At 41.7% G+C, this 18,219-nt stretch overlaps 1 protein-coding gene across 4 annotated transcripts in view; it reads left to right on the top strand.

The window, feature by feature from the left end:
• EIF2AK4 (eukaryotic translation initiation factor 2 alpha kinase 4) overlaps nt 1-18,219 on the top strand; it is a 109,765-nt gene that overhangs the window by 57,268 nt on the left and 34,278 nt on the right. For all 4 annotated transcript variants that reach the window (XR_011472803.1, XM_070425253.1, XM_070425252.1 and 1 more), the window contains 11 exons: nt 1,797-1,854; nt 2,059-2,138; nt 4,659-4,760; nt 6,013-6,066; nt 6,861-7,097; nt 8,471-8,546; nt 9,180-9,301; nt 12,016-12,065; nt 12,966-13,134; nt 14,416-14,532; nt 16,194-16,259. Coding sequence is in view for 3 of the 4 variants with exons in the window: in XM_070425253.1 (XP_070281354.1) it covers nt 1,797-1,854; nt 2,059-2,138; nt 4,659-4,760; nt 6,013-6,066; nt 6,861-7,097; nt 8,471-8,546; nt 9,180-9,301; nt 12,016-12,065; nt 12,966-13,134; nt 14,416-14,532; nt 16,194-16,259 (1,131 nt within the window). In the remaining variant the exon portion in view is untranslated. The remainder of the gene's footprint in view (nt 1-1,796; nt 1,855-2,058; nt 2,139-4,658; nt 4,761-6,012; nt 6,067-6,860; nt 7,098-8,470; nt 8,547-9,179; nt 9,302-12,015; nt 12,066-12,965; nt 13,135-14,415; nt 14,533-16,193; nt 16,260-18,219) is intronic.

The raw sequence follows: 18,219 nt of genomic DNA, 5'->3' as shown, positions 1-18,219 counted from the left end.
CTCCCCCTGGCCCTCAGGCTCCGATAGATTACCAGATGGCGAACTGGGAACCAGGGTGAGTGGCGGCGGTGGGGCGGACTAGGGACTGGGGACTGGCAAGCGGACAGAAGGCAGACCTCTTGGTCCCTATCCCCGGCCGCAGGCTCCGATCGCTGGATGGCGAACAGGGAACCACGGGGAATTGGGGTGGGTGGCGGCGGTGGGGCGGGACTGGGGACTGGCGACTGGCAAGTGGGCAGAATAGCCGACCTCTTGGTCCCTCCCCCTGGCCCACAGGCTCCAATAGATCTCCAGATGGCGGGGGAACCAGGGTGGGTGGCGGCAGTGGGGCGGGGCTGGGGACTGGTGAGTGGGCAGGGGATGGCCCTCATCGCAGGCTAGGCCTAGGGACCCTACCCGCGCACGATTTCGTGCGCTGGGCCTCTAGTAGAGATATAAAAGGAGAAAATGTACATATGGTTATGAGGATCAAGAAAAGCTACATAAAGAAAACAGCATTTCAAATGTGCCTTAAAGGATGGATGTGAGTCCAGCAGGCCAAGCTTGAGGACAGGGTATAGTGACACCAGGATGGGGATTCCAGCAAAAATAAGTATAAGCAAAGGCCCTGAGGTGAGCAGACATGATTGTTTGAAGGCCAGCAAGTTGTTGGGTGAGAGAGGATGCTGTAAGGTTGAAAGCCCTGTAGGTGGCAGACCTTGAGTGCCAGAAGGAGAGTTTACTTGACATTGGAAGCCCAAGTTATTAAGTTCCAAAATAGTACACCGTTAGTAAATGCTGTTAATTCTAAGGGCGGTCAGAGAAAATAAAATAGGATTTGGATTAATGGTAAATAATCCATTTGGATAAATGGTAAATAGAGGCTGAATTGAAAGGAGAGATTAGAAGGAGCAGAGAGGGAGGAAATGGAAGGGGGTCAGTAAGAACGTGGTCCTGACCAGCACAGGGTATGTAGAGGAATGCTAAGACCAAGGAAGGGCTAAATGATGGGGGTCTTGGTCCCCAAACTAAAGAATTTAACTTGCTTTCTGGAAAGCTTATATAGTGAGGTAGATAAGAGCACAGCTGGACTAGAATCCTATCTCTGCCAGTTCTTTGTGTTGTGACGTTGGGCAAGTTGGTTAACATCTCAGTCTCATTTACAAAAGGTGTCTAATACTAGTCCCTACTTCAGAGAGGTGTCAGCAGGATAAAATAAGACTACAGGAAAGCTGTGGACAGTGCCCAGCACTGAAAATTTTAACAGCTGCTAGTATTGATGATGGTGCTTGTAATAGCGACCCATGGAGTAATGTCAGCAAAGTAGTGATTTAGGGAAGTATGTGAATCAGCACTGTCACAGATACAGTGGAGGAAGGTGAGGCTACTTAAGAGGTGTTAGCAGTGATAGTGGGAATTTGGTGGCCTGCCTCTAGGAAAAAATAATAAAAATTGACCCAAATGAATGGGAAAGTTAGAAAGTGAGGTGGTGATGGTGGTGGTTAATATATTCTTCCTCTTCCTAGTATATAGATTCTGTTTTGGCATTTGCTTCTATAAGCTTCAGGAGTTTCTGTCACAAAGAAAGAGTTCTGTAGTGAATTGCCCTTCTTCTTGATCTTATTGGGTTTCTGGCAAGCTCTGCATTAAGTGGGCCAAGTAAACAAAAAATTTCAAAGCTAAAAAAAAAAAAAGCTTTATTACAATTATTCTGGTTTCTGTGTGATATTTTTCATTCAGTCTTTATTTAGAAATGGATAAGCCATTCGTAAGGAATAATATAACATTTTAATCTGATATTTGGTTTATACTTTTAGGCTGATGGCAAACAAGATGATGCAGCAGGAGATCACTTAATTAAATCAGACCCTTCAGGTAAATCCAGTATATTTTATTCATGTATTAAAAAAACACACCACAGCCTGGCCAGTGTGGCTCAGTGGTTGAGTGTCGACCTATGAACCAGGAGGTCACGACTTGCTTCCCGGTCAGGGCACAAGAAACTTTTTTTTTAATGAAAATTGGCCTTTTTTTAAAGTCCTGTTATTGGAAACCCTTCTCTCGCCTTCTTCCATGCAGGCCATTTGACTGGGATGGTTGGCACTGCGCTGTATGTAAGCCCGGAAGTCCAAGGAAGCACCAAATCTGCATACAACCAGGTAAAGGGAAAGCTTCTGGGAGAGAAGGAAAGGTCTCAAGAGTGAGACAATAGTAAGAACATCAAGGTCATGGCATTTGGGGTTTAGTTACCAGCTGAAATAGTCAGGAACATTTTATATGTATCCACAGGTATACGGAGTGACTACACTAGACAGGACAGTGACTGACACTGACACAGTTGCTGCCGAGATAATTTACAGTCCCTCCATCCATTCAAAGAAGATTTGAACTAACCCAGTTCCAGGCCAGGCCCCAGGAGCACAAGGAATAAGGCAGTCGAGTAATAGGACAGATACCTTATTCCAGCCCTCAAGGAGCTTATCCAATAAAAGCTAAGAAGAAAAGGGGTCCAGTGACCAAAGAACACTAGGGACATTGTCTTTAGATTAAACCAGAGAAAGTTTTTCCGAGAAGATGCCTGTTAAGATAAAGGAAAAGAAAGGAAAAGCCATGCAGAGTTGGAGGTTGGAGCATGCCTGGGAGGAAATGGGGGGTGAAGTGGCAGTAGCATGCCTAAAGAGAAGACGGGGTGAGAGCTAGTTTGGCACATTTAAGGCATCAAAGAGAAGGTCTGTGTAGCTACTGTGCAGTGAGCAATGGGGAGAGAGGCATGAAGTGAAGCTGGACAGGAGGGCAGGGGTCCGACTGTGCAGGGCCAGCTTAGCCATGACAAGGACCAGGCACAGGGAGCAGCTGAAGGATCTCGAGCGACAGGTCACTCCAGCTGCTGCTGGAGGCTTTGCAGAAGTTCAGATGGAGCAGGTGGTAGCTGGAACCAGAGTGGTACCAAGTGAGGCGGGGAGAAGTATGCTGTTATAGGATAATTTGGGGGGAATTGACAAGGTTTCCTCATGGAGTAGATTTAGGTGAGGAAAAGGAAGAAAAATGGGACACTGCTCAGGTGAATGAGATGAGAAGACCTGAGGAAAGACATGGAGGAGAAGATGGCAGGAAAATTCCATTTGAGACATGTTAACTTTGAAATACCTCACGAGAAATCCAACTGGAGATGTCCAGTAGGTTGCGAGAGACTCCAGGTTCAAGGCTGAGAAAGGTCAGAGTCAGAGGTATAAATGTGAGAGTCATCAGCACCCAGATGGGATTTAAAGCTATGAGATTGGATGAGATCACTTAAAGCAAGAGTGCAGAGCTAAATTTTAAAAATATATTAGGCAGGCAGTTCACATCAAAACACAAGCCTGGGGTTGGGCTCTGACAGGGAGCACTTGGCAGTGACAGAAAGTTGAGACAGACCTCCGAAGACCCATCAAGAGTGAGGGTGGGGGGAGATGGACTTGGGTGTGGGAAGGGACTTTCGGTGCCACCTTTCCGAACGCAATGTAGAATAGTGTGATTAAATCCTTAAAAGCACTCTACTCTTTGGCCCAGAAGTTCCACCTTTTGAAATGTACCAAAAAGAAACAACCATGGACATTCCAAAAAAGATTAGTGTAAAGAGAATTCTCCATAGTATTATTTATAACAGTGAAAAATGACAAGCATGTTTAAAAATAGGGAACTGATCAAATAAATTATGAGACTTCCACGTAATTGAATACTGTATGTCATTAAGGTCATATTTTAGAAGCTTGCTTTAGAAAAATGATATAGTATTTTAAAAAATATCACTAAATTAAGGGAATAAAAGTTACAAGAATAGCATGGCTCTAGTTTTATAGTGTGTACATGTGTACATATTAAAAAGCACAAAGTGGGCATCCTTAGACATCAATAGTAACTGTGGTGACATTGTGAGCACTTGCTATTTTGATCTTGGTGCTTTTCTGAATATTCCACATTTTCTACAGCCAACATGTGTAAGAAATGCCACCATGAATGTTTGTTTTTAAAACTGCAGAGATCACTGGTGATCATTGGAGAGGCTCTCCTACTAATCCTTGACGCCAGTTCATTCAGGAGTTTTTCTTGAAAGTGGCTTCCGTGCCTGTGCGGTGACCGTGAGCAGGCGTGTTGGCTGCCTGTGGCACATGCCCTCTGGCTCCTCCAGCAGCTCCCTCTCGGGCACTCTCCACTGACTTCACCTTTTTCCTCGTTGCTTGCACTTGTATATTTGTTAGGATTTGTCTATGATCTTTCTGTTGTGTAATTTCTCTGCCTCGTTGGTATGGCTTTGCAAGCAATAGCTGATCTTTGTTGTTAACTGCAGATTTTGGCCTGTGTTTCACTTTTGAGATTAGTTAAGATGCAAGGCAAATTCTTGAGACAAATCTCAGTTGTCTTTGCTTTTTAAGTAATTATTCTCAGTGGTTGGCCAGTGGTTATCTATGTCTCTAAACCAGTCACAATTAAATTTCAAGGGAAATATTGAAAAGTCTTGCCAAATATTTAATCTCATCTATACCTTATTCCTATTCTTTAGAAGAAATTAATTTTTTTCTATTTAATTGGCTTGTTTTTCACTTATGCAAACTTTAATTCCAATTAACAGCGCTCATAATTCCCTGGTAAATAACATTTCATATCACCACTCTCTAAATATAATTCTTTTTCCTCCTCAGAAAGTGGATCTCTTCAGCCTGGGAATCATCTTCTTTGAGATGTCCTATTACCCCATGGTCACGGCCTCAGAAAGGATCTTTGTTCTCAACCAACTCAGAGATGTATGTATGAGATGTTTCAGTGCATCATTTTCCAGTAACCTGGATCTTAGCATGGACAGCAGAATTCAGTGCAGAGGGTTTTTCTGGTACTTATAATATAGAAAAAGTGATCCTGCTATAATTTTCTGTATTCCTAATAAGTAGAAATCTATCTCTTGCATACTTCCCGTGATGAGAAACTCCCCAGTTTTGTTTATTTTTAGAAATCTTACTTGGAGAAATTGCTAAGCTATAGTTATTTTATTTAAATGATCCTGAGAGGTTTACTCTTAATTTTAAAACAAAGGAAAAATCCAAGAACTTTTGCATAATATCAGTACAGTTACAGCAGTGAGAATGGGTTATAAGGTTAATGGGAATTAACTTTTAAAAATTAAATGTCCCAGCTGGTGCCTAAAGAAAAGTACCATGGCCAAAATATCGGCCACTTGAATTTTTTTCCTCAATGAAATTTCCATTTGTGTTCTTGGGATTAATTCTTGCCTCTGTTATTATCCAAACTGAAAAGTGGCTAATGTTAACAGTGTGTGAGGTCAAGGACGGGAATTAGAAAAGGCATCAAGATGAAAGTGGAGAGTAAGGTGTGGGTGAGGGTGATTTAGATTTACATATTCATGAGCAAGAGATACTGAGATTCTTCCCCTTCCTTCCTGAGCTGAGCCAGTGCTTTGGAAAACACTTGAATTATTTTATTGCCAGTACAGGATGGGCAGCTATGTTCATAAAGTAAAGGAGTAAATAAAGCGATTACTGTGCCCTTCCCGTGACTTGAGAATTGTCTTTGATGAAGTGCCTTTCTTTAGTCAAAATTTACCTCATTTCAAGAATATCTAAACTGTCAAGTTAATGTTATAATTAGGGTCTTATTTACCAGAAAGGTGAGACCTTTGGGGGAAGTAGAGGTTTCAGTTAATGTTTTTCTCTTACTCTGTGTTGATGGTTTGGTGTTTTTGCCTTTTTTCATCTGTGTGTTTAATAAAGTTACTTTCTTGTTTTCTGAAACTATTAGATTTTAAATATCTTGTCCTCACCTAAGGTGCTTCCTATCATCTAGGCTGTCATTTGGGTAACGTTTGCATCAGTATGTATGTACTTGGAAGAATGGCACTGGGTTTCAAGAAGGTGCCACCTCCATCTTCCCTTGTTGGCAGATTTTCATTTCTGTATTTGCTTTTCTTACCTCTGGTGAATGAATGCTTTCACTGTGGCAGTCTGCCAAGCACTTGCTGATTTGAATATGATATTCTTTTAGCCCACTTCACCCAAGTTTCCAGAAGACTTCGATGATGGAGAGCATACAAAGCAGGTAATTTTCTGATGCTTTAAACACCATCCTCACTCTTGGGTTTTAATTACTATTTTTCTTCTTTTTCAATTAGTAATCTTCTGCCACTCATTCTCTTGTGTCCTGGGAACAACGTAGAGGGAAAATCAAAAGATAAAGCACTTAAAATGTCACTAATCTTGAAACACACCATAAAAATGCCAAGGATTGGCACAGAAAATTAACAAACTACAGAGTTCTTTTGTGTGGTTCATTGTGCTTTTGAAGTGCTATTTGGAACCTTGCCTTCCCTGTTGAAAAAAAAAAGAGAGAGAGAGAATGCTTTTATAACTCATTGTTTTAGAGAAAGCTTAGGATTTTAAGAAAAGAAAAACAATTTAAAACTATCATTTTGTTCTGTTTTGTGGTTCAAGTAGTTCAGATTGTGAAGGGGAAGACCAGACAATCTGAAGTTACAGTATTTTGGAGCAAAGTAATTTCTCCTCCATGCTATAAATATCTGAATGTGTGTGTATGTGGCTTGTCATAGGTTAATATTGGCGCCCAGCTAGTTAGTTGTTGAGGATTTTTTGGGTCATTTATGTCAATAAAATATAAAAAGGGCCTCTGTTACATTGTTACACAGCACTGTGGGCATATTGAAGTGCAGGGAGGAAAATGACAAATTCAGCAACCTTCAGAAATGAAAATGCACCCACTAAGTGCATGAAGTATGGTGTCTTGTCTTTGACTGGAAGCAACCACCGGCTTGTCAGGAGAATTCCTGAGCATCATCTGTTGCTTCTCCTCCCTGGTATGCCTGGGTTTTGTTATAGAAATCTGTCATCTCCTGGCTGTTGAACCATGATCCGGCAAAGCGGCCCACAGCCACAGAACTGCTCAAGAGTGAGCTGCTGCCCCCACCGCAGATGGAGGAGTCGGAGCTGCATGAGGTGCTGCACCACACCCTGGCCAACGTGGACGGGAAGGCCTATCGCACCATGATGGCCCAGATCTTCTCCCAGCGCATCCCCCCTGCCATTGACTACACCTATGACAGCGACATACTGAAGGTGGGCTTAAGCAAGGCTTCGATGGAGAGCTGTACCTGCCTCACAGAAGGACCAAGTCAGTTTCTCATTTTTCATGGATTCCTTTAAGGCCTCCAACATAATTCTTAATCTGAGGTCTGTGTATGAAAAATGTGTGCATTTGTATTATTCTGGGAAGAACCACACTTTTAATCACTTACTTGAAGGAATTTCTGACCCACCCCCCAGGACAGTGGTCGGCAAACTCATTAGTCAGCAGAGCCAAATATCAACAGTACAACGATTGAACTTCCTTTTGAGAGCCAAATTTTTTAAACTTAAACTATATAGGTAGGTACATTGTTATTAACTTAATTAGGGTACTCCTAAGGCTTAGGAAGAGCCACACTCAAGGGGCCAAAGAGCCGCATGTGGCTCGTGAGCCGCAGTTTGCCGACCACTGCCCCAGGACATTAGAAGGAATGCTTTTAGAGACTGATGGGGCCCAGCTGTCCACAGCCAAAGACATCAACCAGCTCAGCTACAGATCAGGTAGTCAGTAACTCCCAGTGCTGGCTGCACGTCAGAATCTCCTGGGAGACCCTTTGACAATACAGATGCCCATTCTAGTGACTGGATCTCCAGGTGTGAGGTACTTGAAGAATCTGTTTAAAAGCTCCCAGCTGGTTTCTAAAGGATAGCCAGGTTTGAGAGCTGTCAGTGTTTTCTTTAAAAAAAATAAACAGGGTAAAAAAAAAATGTATGTGCCCCCCGCCCCCCACCCCTCTCTGTCTTCTCTGCCCTGGGAGCAGTTCCCCTCATCCCCTGAAAATGTATGCCTGCACCAAGTTTGTCTTCACCCCTCCTTGGTCAGGAGCACCTCTCAGCGGAGCGGTCACTACAGTGGTGCTGAAACAACCAGAGACAGTGCAGATGAGAGCCTCCGCAGCTTGGCAGCCCATGTCCCCCGACCTCGCTTATTTCTAATTGCAGCTTCCAAACCAGTGTCATTTCAAGGGACATCGACACAGCAGCCAAGTTCATTGGGGCTGGGGCTGCCACAGTAGGGGTGGCAGGCTCTGGGGCTGGAATTGGGACTATGTTAGGGGTTTGCTTGCTCCACGATGGTGCCGAGAGTCCATAGGGGGAATGTGTATATTTGACTAGCTCTCTCTCTGAAGGGCAAATACCAATCTGGTTAAGAGTTTGGACTCTGAACTTAGCTGGCCCTCCGCAAGCAGGACGTGCTGTGAGACTTGTGCTTTCTCTAACCTGAATATGTTCAGAAAGGGACTAACTTGTTGAAATCTCTTCAGTGATCCTCAGAACAAGCAATGTAATGAAAGCCACAGATTAATATTTTAGGTGATCCTTTTGATTAAGCTTTGATAACATTTTAATTGGTCCTATTTTAGGGCAACTTTTCGATCCGTATAGCCAAGATGCAGCAGCATGTGTGTGAGACCATCATCCGCATCTTTAAAAGACATGGTATGTACTTTTGAAAAAATTATATGCCTTCTTAAAAGATGTTGTTTTCATCATTGAAAAGTACTATTGCCCTGGCTGGTTTGGCTAAGTGGGTAGAGCATTGGCCTGCGGACTGAAGGGTCCCAGGTTCGATTCCAGTCAAGGGGACATGCCTGGGTTGTCGGCTCCATCCCCAGTGGGGGGTGTGCAGGAGACAGCCTATCAATGATTCTCTCTCATCATTGATGTTTCTATTTCTCTCTCCCTCTCCCTTCCTCTCTGAAATCAACAAAAATATATTTAAAAGAAAAAAGTATTGTTAATGGATTTGAGTGCAATTATATTTTACTTTTAAACTAAATTACAAGCAACTGACATCATGTGAATTAAAGCTTATTTTTACAATCCAGCTTGTTAAGGAGAAACAGATTTTAATATTACAGCCTTGCTACTAAAGTACAGCTGGTTTACGGAGTCATAAGTATGACTAGATTGGTAAGCTAACCTTAGGTGAGCTCTCCATTGAGAATTGACCATAGACTGATGATGATTTCCACAGTCCCCATAGCAGGGGACCCCACTGTCAGGTTTGTGTTCATTTTAACTTGCTTCCTCGGAAAAATGATTGGTTATTTTTTTTCTAATTTGGTTTAGGAGCTGTCCAGTTGTGTACCCCACTACTGCTTCCCCGAAATAGGCAAATATACGAGCACAACGAAGCCGCCTTATTCATGGACCACAGCGGGATGCTGGTGATGCTTCCTTTCGACCTGCGGGTGAGGCTGGGCATACTCTGCTGGCAGTTTGGATGCCATGTCTGGTCGCAGGGGTGGCATGTCTGTTAAAGGATTACTCCTGCCAATCTTTTTGTTTTGGGGTGGGTTTTTTTTTTGTTTGTTTGTGTGTTGTTGTTTTTTTGCTGAACTTAAAATCTAAATGTCACCCTTACGAGACATATGTTTAAGGAAGTCGTTGGGGTGAGGGCATTACTGGAATTCAGTAATCCTTTGACCCTGTGTACATCCACTTTGTTAATCACACAAGTGCTTTTGGCCCTAGAAACTGAAGCCTGCATTGCAGGTGCCACGTTTGCGCCTCGCGGTTAAGCCTCTACCGAATGACCATAGCACATTAACCAAGCCCGCTGAGACAAATACATGGAGTTTTTTCTCTACTTCCTGGGCAGATCTTTGCTAACTTTCTAACATGTTAATGTCTAGAACAACTAAATTCTTATAACAGCAGTGTCTGCTAACGGGGTGTGCTGAAATCTGCTCATGCTTGCTTTCCTTCAGGTCCCCAGGGTTCCCTCTGACAGCAACACTCTTACCAGTTGTTCACTCATAGGGTTGGCTGCTGACAAGCCCATCTGTAGCACTGTCTGTGCATAAGACAGACACGAGTTTAATACTCATAATGTACAGAAAGCACTTATAAGTAGAGGAATGAGCAAAAGATATAACCAGGAAATTATCACAAGAAATGCACAGGGCTGATAAACTTCTGAGTGTACCGCCTCACCAATAATGAGGAAATATCAAGCAAAGGTGTCTCCACTTCACCCATCAGAATGGCAAAAATATTTCAGTTAATACCCAGAGATGACAAGGGTGTAGGAAAATAGGTACTTTTATATGTTGCTGATGGGAATGTAAATCGCTAAACCTCTAGAAAAGTAATCTGAAAGTATTTACTAAAATTAAAAAAAAATGTTTTTGCTACACAAACTATATCCTGTGAACCAGGAACTCCACTTTGAGGAATTGATTTAAAGAAAATACAAATACATTGGTGTATGAATATTAAAAGGATGTTTATTGCTATATTATTATGGTGGTCAAAATCTGAAAACTGCATGTTTATCTATAGGAAAATGGTTGAATAATTTACTATGGAATATTAAAGAGGTATAAGATCAAAATACATATATATGTATTTAGGTATACCCATATCTATATTTGATCTGTAGAAATGTCTATAGGGTAGTGTTAGATAGGGGGGAAAGTATGTTTCAAAGGAACTCTAATATGACCCCATTTTTATTATAAAGAAAGAGAGAAAGTTGGGGGAGGGGTCAATTGAGGAAAAAGGAAACATATGTAAAACTTTAGACAATAAAAAAAAAACATTTCATTTTTAAAACTGAAAAAAAAAAGAAATTTAAAAAACAACAACTGAGTGTATGAACTTTATGTTTGCATCATCTGGTATGTGTGTGGTATAAACATGCCCTCACATACATGTGAATGACCACAAACACCAGTTTGTTTGTATCACCATAGAGTGAAGTGTCAAAGAATACACTGAGCCGAAACCAGTTTGGCTCAGTGGATAGAGCATCGGCCTGCGGACTGAAGAGTCCCAAGGTTCGATTCCGGTCAAGGGCATGTACCTGGGTTGCGGGCACATCCCCAGTGGGAGATGTGCAGGAGGCGGCTGATCGATGTTTTTCTCTCATCGATGTTTCTAACTCTCTATCTCTCTCCCTTCCTCTCTGTAAAAAATCAATAAAATATTTTTTAAAAAAACAAACAAACAAAAAAAGAATACACTGAACCTTTGACTGTATATTTCTGGAGAGGGTGTGGAATCAAGGCATTTCCTTTTTCATACCTTTGTGGTGCAGCTTATTGCAATAACATGTTTTGCTTTTCTGGTTTAGGAAAAAATTCTTCCATATCTTGGCTTGTTTTTCTTATACAGTAAGTAAAGTGATTTGGGATTTTTTTTTGAGTGAGAAGTGAATCAATAGCATATCAGACATTTGGGCCCTGTTAAAGAAAGGGTAGAAGTACAAACATTTACACGGTGGTACTTAAAACTGGCTGCTGCTTCTCTAGATGTTAGGAGACTAAAGTATAAATTTTTAAACATAGCTCCTTTTCTGTGAGCTGATAGTTAACTACAAAAGATAAAAAGTAATTACCCTTTAGAATGTAACCCATTGGTTAACAATGCTCTCAGATCTCTTGGGACAATCTGAAAATGGTTTTATAAGTTTTGATGATTATTAGTGGGTAGTTATTAAACATTTCTCCTAAAAGATCGGTAGGAAAATCAAGGAATTCGTCACAAGAGATAATGCCCATGTTGATTGCATTATCATAAATGACACTTAAAAATCTTCACAAATAACTTGCACTGATTTTAACTTGGCATAATAAAATTTGGCAGGATATTTACCAAAAGGTTAATTTTTCCTCAAACTTAACAACCTAAAAAATACCACAATAAATAAGGCTCACCAACTTTATTATGTGCAGCAGTGGGGTCTGCTGCTGACTGACACAGTCAAGAACATTTCAAGGAACATGAATGACAAACAGTGCGCAACTTTGTGAATGTACTAACAGCCACAGAATTGTCCACTGTAAAAGGGTTGAACTCTATGGTATATGAGTTATATCTCAATAAAGCTGTTACTTAAAAACTAAAAGGAGTGTGCTAGTTGACACATCTTGACATTGACCTTTGAAACTTTATGTCTCAGGTTCCTTTTGCAAGATACGTGGCAAGAAATAATATATTGAATTTAAAACGGTAAGAAACAATGAGGATTTCATTCGGTGGATGTGGGGGAAAACCCAGGAAGAATGTTTTATCTTCTGTGATCCTTATACAGTAAAGAATTTGGGGTTTAAAGTTTGGAATATGGTCCAAAACCCAGGCACAGTAGCCCTTTCTATAAAGTGATGAGGACAGTCAGCCTCCTCTTCAAGAGGGAGGTAGCACTTGGGTGGGTACTGAAGCTCCTGCAGTCTGTTCTGTGACTTCCGAATATCCCCAAGCAACATAACTAATTATTTTCACGAATAGTTGCTTGGAAAAATAACATCTGGCTGTTCTTGATGGTCCCTTTTAAAACTTAATTGGAGGGACAAATGGCCAGTGATCCCTGCATGAAAACTGCCTGCATAGGTAACGGAACAAAAGCTGTGAGTGGGGAAGCGGAGTGAACCAGCAGGAGTGCTGAGCACCAGGAGCTCCGGGCACTTAGCACCGGGGAGAGTTTCTGTACATGCAGACACCACAGGGTCTGACACCAGGTCTTCATCAGTTGGAGCAGAATTGTTGTCAACAAGGCACCCTACTGTAAGGCTCCTTTCCCCAAAAGAAATCACAGCTCTTTACATGCTTTTATTCTCAGCTGCAAATGAACAATTAATCGTCATAGTCCTAAGGTGTGGGTATCACTGTGTAGAAAGCAAGCACTTAAGGTAAAGTTATTTTTGTGTGTAATGTCATCTCTATTTCAGACATGTAATGAAAACTGGGACTTGGAACCTAGGCCGTAAGGCAAGACTGTTCTGGGAAAACCTTCTTTAGGCTTTCTTTGTCATACCACTGATTAATTTCTTCATAGTTGTTACTTGTTCAAATATCTTATGCATATTTGATTCCAGTAAGCAATGACCTTAGAAATCAGGTTTCTCTCTCCAGATACTGCATAGAACGTGTGTTCAGACCTCGCAAATTAGACCGATTTCATCCCAAAGAACTTCTGGAATGTGCGTTTGATATCGTCACCTCCACCACCAACAGCTCTCTGCCCACTGCTGAAGTCATCTACACTATCTATGAAATCATCCAAGAGTTCCCAGCCCTGCAGGTTCCTTTCCGCATTCTAACATTCTGAGGTTCCCCCACCAGAGTCCTTCATCAGGCGTGGGGCGGGGCACCGCCTGCAGAGCTGCACCCCAGCTGTGCTGACAGTGAATCACTGTCACTAAAGTGACAGAAAAGTTTGATGATGTTGCTTTTGAGTTTTACCTCAGGCTTTTACCTCGGCCTTGAAAGGAACAGCCTTTGTTTTTATCTGTTTGTTTTGTTTTGAGGGAAGGGTGTTGTTTTTCTGCCTATTCTTCCAAAATGGAAGAAATTAGGCTGATTCCTAAGATGGTTTTTTTTTTAGTACATTTATAGCCTCTTCCGAGCCCTTGGTGGGTCCCTCCTATACCTGAGCTCTCAACTCCCCAACTTCACTTTTCCTCATGTTTGCATGCTCCCTAGCCACTGCTCTTACCCAAGGTTTGGCTCTCAGGCCCTCCCTCCCCATTCCGTGGGCCTGCGCTGTTCACTCCATCGCAGTTCCTTCTCTTGAAAGACCTCTCTACCCAGCCATGGTGTTGGCCCTTTCTCCCCAGGAAGCCTGACTGCTCCCCACTGATGGACTGGCCCCCTTTCCTTTTCAACGCTCACTGACTCAAGACATCACCTGCTTCCTTGAGTTGTGTTGGTAGTTGTTCAGTCAGAGTGTGTGCTCATTTTTGTTTTTTTTCCAAATGATAAGAGGAAGTTTATTTAGAACGTTACAGAGGTGGTAGAAGTGAGCCAGTTTAGCAGGAAGACAAAGGCAACTGCTGAGGGGAGAATTTGAGGGGAAGGGTAAAGCACCCTCACCCTCGTGCTCCCACAGGCAGAATCGCCCAGGGTGTGTGCTCCTTTGGGCAGAACCTGTGTGTCCACTTTTCTGCATGCCCTGCTGCACCGAGCTCCGGACGTAGCTCACGACTCGGAACGCTCATTAATTGACAAATGTAAGGATAGCTGTTTCCCTAGCCTGTGCTTATAAAGTCAGTTACAACTGAGCCAGATCCTTTCCCTCTTGAAGTCTGTGCGAATTTGCTCAGGCTTTTTAACATAACTGAAGGCCAAAGTACTTTGATGTGTGTAATAAAGTGTTAAATGGTATTACACTGTTTGACTACAACAAATGAAAAAAAATGTATATGAAAAAATAAGCTAGAAAGTAATATACTAAAACTCAGTCTTTCAGGCTCAGTCTTTTCGTGTGTTAGGATCGTAAATTGATAGTGAGATCTTAGGTTTGGTCATGTAACTACCTTGCTTTTATAACTAAAATAGTCTCTTTTTTTCGGGGGTATCCTAGGAAAGAAATTACAGTATTTACTTGAACCATACCATGTTATTGAAAGCAATACTCTTACACTGTGGGATCCCAGAAGATAAACTCAATCAAGTCTACATTATTCTGTATGATGCCGTGGTAAGCATTTAATTACTTTCACTTGATATTGAAGGATACAAATAGTTCGTGAGCATTTTCTTAGTGATGTAGCTGTAACATTGAATTTGGAGTTGTATCTCCTTCCCTCATTGCTATAAGGTAAAAGAACCAATTCTCTGATTATATCAACAATTAATGAGCTTTTATTCTGGACTAGTGACTTCCAGGGTGTTTTTTTTTAAGGGTAACTTCTGATTTTATAAAGATCAAATTGTCTTATTTCACTTGTAAGATAATAAAGTTCTTCACTAACCTACTTCTGGAGGCAAAAAAAATCAGTCCTCGTACTTGCTAATAACGACCTTTACTGAGCACCCACCCATGTGGCAAGCATTAGTCTAATCTCCTTACGTGGGTTAACTCACTCCATCCTCACATGTGCTGTAATTATACTTAATTTGCGAGGCCAAGAGAAGGGAGTATTAACATTGAGGATAAAGACTTACCCCTGCCCTTAGTCCTTCCAGCCTACCTGTGCTTACCAGCAACGTCACTTATAGGTTGGGTTGCTGGAATTGGGGAAGAGTGTTTTAAAACTCTGTTGGAGCCTCATTTGCCACCTCTTTCCTGTGAGACCAGGGCAGTGGCACCTCCAGTTCCTCTTCATAATTAGCCACATCATAGTAGAGCCTGGAGGGAAAACACTGAAAATTTTATTTTCTTTAAATATATTTTTATTGATTTTAGAGAGAGAGGGAGAGGGATAGAGAGGTAAAAACATCAATCGACTGCCTCCTGCACACCCCTACCAGGGATCGAGCCTGCACCCCAGGCATGTGCCCTGACCGGGAATCAAACCAGTGACCTCTTGGTTCATGGGTCAACGCTCAACCACTGAGCCACACCAGCCAGGCTGAAAAATTTAAATTGTGTGATATTATGAGGCTGGGATGGAGGTGAATGCTTACTTATGTTTTATAATTTTTTTCTTGTAAAATATTGGTTTTTTATAACAAATAAGAAGCATAGATTCTAGGAGATTTAGTAACTAACAGTACCAGACAGTCTCTGGTTAAGGCAGAACAAATAGTGAAAGTCCATAATGGCTTATTGTTTTTTATACACCAAAAGGCTTAACTAATTTTTCTTTCATCTGGCAGGTATACCTTGAGGCCTCTAACATTACTGTCAGTTTCTAGTGGTTCTTTCCTCCCCCAAAATGCTACTGCTGTGTAGCAGTGACAGATGCAATATGTCAGTCAGACACTGGCCCCAGGGGTCTTGCAGAGGCCTCAGGTCAGCCTTGTTCATATCCACAGCCACAGCCTGACTGCCAGCGTGGGATGAAATGCGGAACCTGTCAGTCCGTGGTTTTTATCAGGGGGACGGAGATCAGTTGACTCCCTCCCCCGCAAACAGAAACGCCCTGGTCAGGCCTGTCCACCTCAGAGTTGCTTCACCATTCAGCAACTTTCCCCTTTTTAATTCTTTCATGTAAGGGTTTTTCACAATTTAAAATAATGTGAAGTTTTATATGAATTGGAAAAAAAAACTTTCGTAAATTACAGAATTAACACATCTTTCATGATTAGGAGTAGTTTATCCAAAATGAAGACTGTGCTTAACAGAATTAGCCTGGAAATTGTACCTTGTTCAGGGTCATTTGGTCTCTCTCATTTTACCTTTTTCTTCTACATTAGACAGAAAAGCTGACGAGGAGAGAAGTGGAAGCTAAATTTTGTAATCTGTCTTTGTCTCCTAATAGTGTAAGTACCTTCTCATGGTGTTATTACAGCTCTCTGTGAATTTGTGAGACCAGAAAATGTCACCAAATTCTTGCTGCAGTAAGCCAACAGCACTGCCTGCTGCCTCACAGACGGTTTTCCCCGAGTGTTAATAGGTACCATGGCAACACGGGACTAAGGGAAGAGAGAAACCAGTGCTGTGATCAAAAAAAGCCTCTCCATGCTGCGGCTTAATGTGCTGTAATCATCCTGTTCTTTCTCCACCATCAGATCCCTCTTCACACCCTTGTAAAGGCTGCCTGGTGGGCCCTCCTGCTGAGCAGACCTAGTACTAGCTATCCTCTTCTGAAATAGATTCTGTGGGACTAGAATGAGGCACAGAGCTCTGCAGATTAATGGGTATCCACCCATCCTGCAACCCCTCCCCACCAGGGTCTTCTAACGCCTGAGAACTAAATTAAGGCTCTTGCTTTACTGGTACATTTCCTCCTAAATTCTTGTGTTTGATCCCATTAGCTGTGAGGAACATCTCCCGGGGGAACCAGGTTTATTGTATTCTCCCTGCCGGCATTAGACTGGGCCCAGATCTTCGGCATAGTCACCCACACTTAACTGAGCTGCTGCGATGCAGAAGACAACAGGGATTTCTTACGTTTTTCTGAATATTTACATAGGAAGAGGGATTTTAAAAACCTTCCCAGAACCCTTTGTAGCCCTTGGACAGACATGATCCTGTGACCAGCAAAACTCACACATGGGAGAGGTTACAATGTGACTGTACTCAGGTCAGGCAGAGCTAGGGAGAGAATGAGCAGTCGAGGAGTCTACAGACTGCTTTCAGTTCTTAATTAGGATTGGCCTTTAAAAAGACATGAGGGGGGAGAAAAAGAGAGACATGAGGGGACATCTGCAGCATGTATTCACCCTCAGCTCTTTAAAACAGGTTCACAGGGCACACATAGACCACAGTTTAAAGAAATCACCCCTATAGTTTGCAGGTAGGGAAAGTAGACCAGATCAATAGCACTGGGAGTTCTAGAAATTCAGCTAGGTTAGATTTTAAATGTTACATATTGGAAGAGATATTGATGATATGCAAAGTGACCTAATGGCATAGCATTCTAATACAAAAAAAAACGGTATTTACATAAAACCCTAGACATGTACACAGCACATACTTGTGTTCACAAATAGTGGAGTGTATAAATAGCACAAAGAATCAGCTCAGCAAACTGCCCGATTCAGTAATTCCCTACCCGAAGGTCTAAGCCCAAAAGGTTCTTTGAACTAATGTCCCATTTCAAAGCTATTTCACACTTGCACGTGAAAGCTGCACTGGTTGCTAAAGTGTCAGTTTCTTTTCGCTAAATTTCTATTCACTGGTCATTTGTGATGATAAGCATTGATTCAAAGTTATGTGTTCAGTTAGTTTAAAATGGAACAATTAGTATCTAATAAAGGCAGTTGGTACTCATTATTTAAAAATAGAACTCTAAGCATATTAAAAACAGGAGGAGAAATGCTGCAAAACAGTTTCAAATATCTGGCCCCGTCTTATTTTACAAATGAGGCACTGAGGCCCAAAGAGATACCATGAGTTAGATGATGACGATAGGGTGAGGACCCAATCCGGGGGGGGGGGTGGGGGGGGGGGTGACTCTAGTGCTTCTGGTATTTTATTAATGGGGAAATTTAATGTTATAATTATTGAGAAGAAGTTACTAAGAGAAAAAAATTAAATGAGCCCATTTTAAAATTAAAATATTTTATCTTTAATAAAGAGATCTTAACATTTTTATTTTTAAAAAATAATTTATGATTATTGTGTGTAACTATATTAAGCTGACTGTTCATTCAACTCTCAGTTTCCAGGTGCCGATTTAGAGTTGAACCAGGTTCTGCTTGCCTACAGCCTTAAAATAGCTACAATTTTGCTTCTTAATAATTTCCACTTTAGGTCCGGGAAGTTTTCTCTGGTCTT

Source organism: Myotis yumanensis, unplaced genomic scaffold (assembly GCF_028538775.1).
Source record: "Myotis yumanensis isolate MYYU_CA2020_CCGP unplaced genomic scaffold, mMyoYum1.0.hap1 SCAF_1, whole genome shotgun sequence".
NCBI lineage: Eukaryota > Metazoa > Chordata > Mammalia > Chiroptera > Vespertilionidae > Myotis > Myotis yumanensis.
The sequence above is the reverse complement of the archived record's forward strand: the minus strand, read 5'-3'. Positions and strand labels throughout refer to the sequence as shown.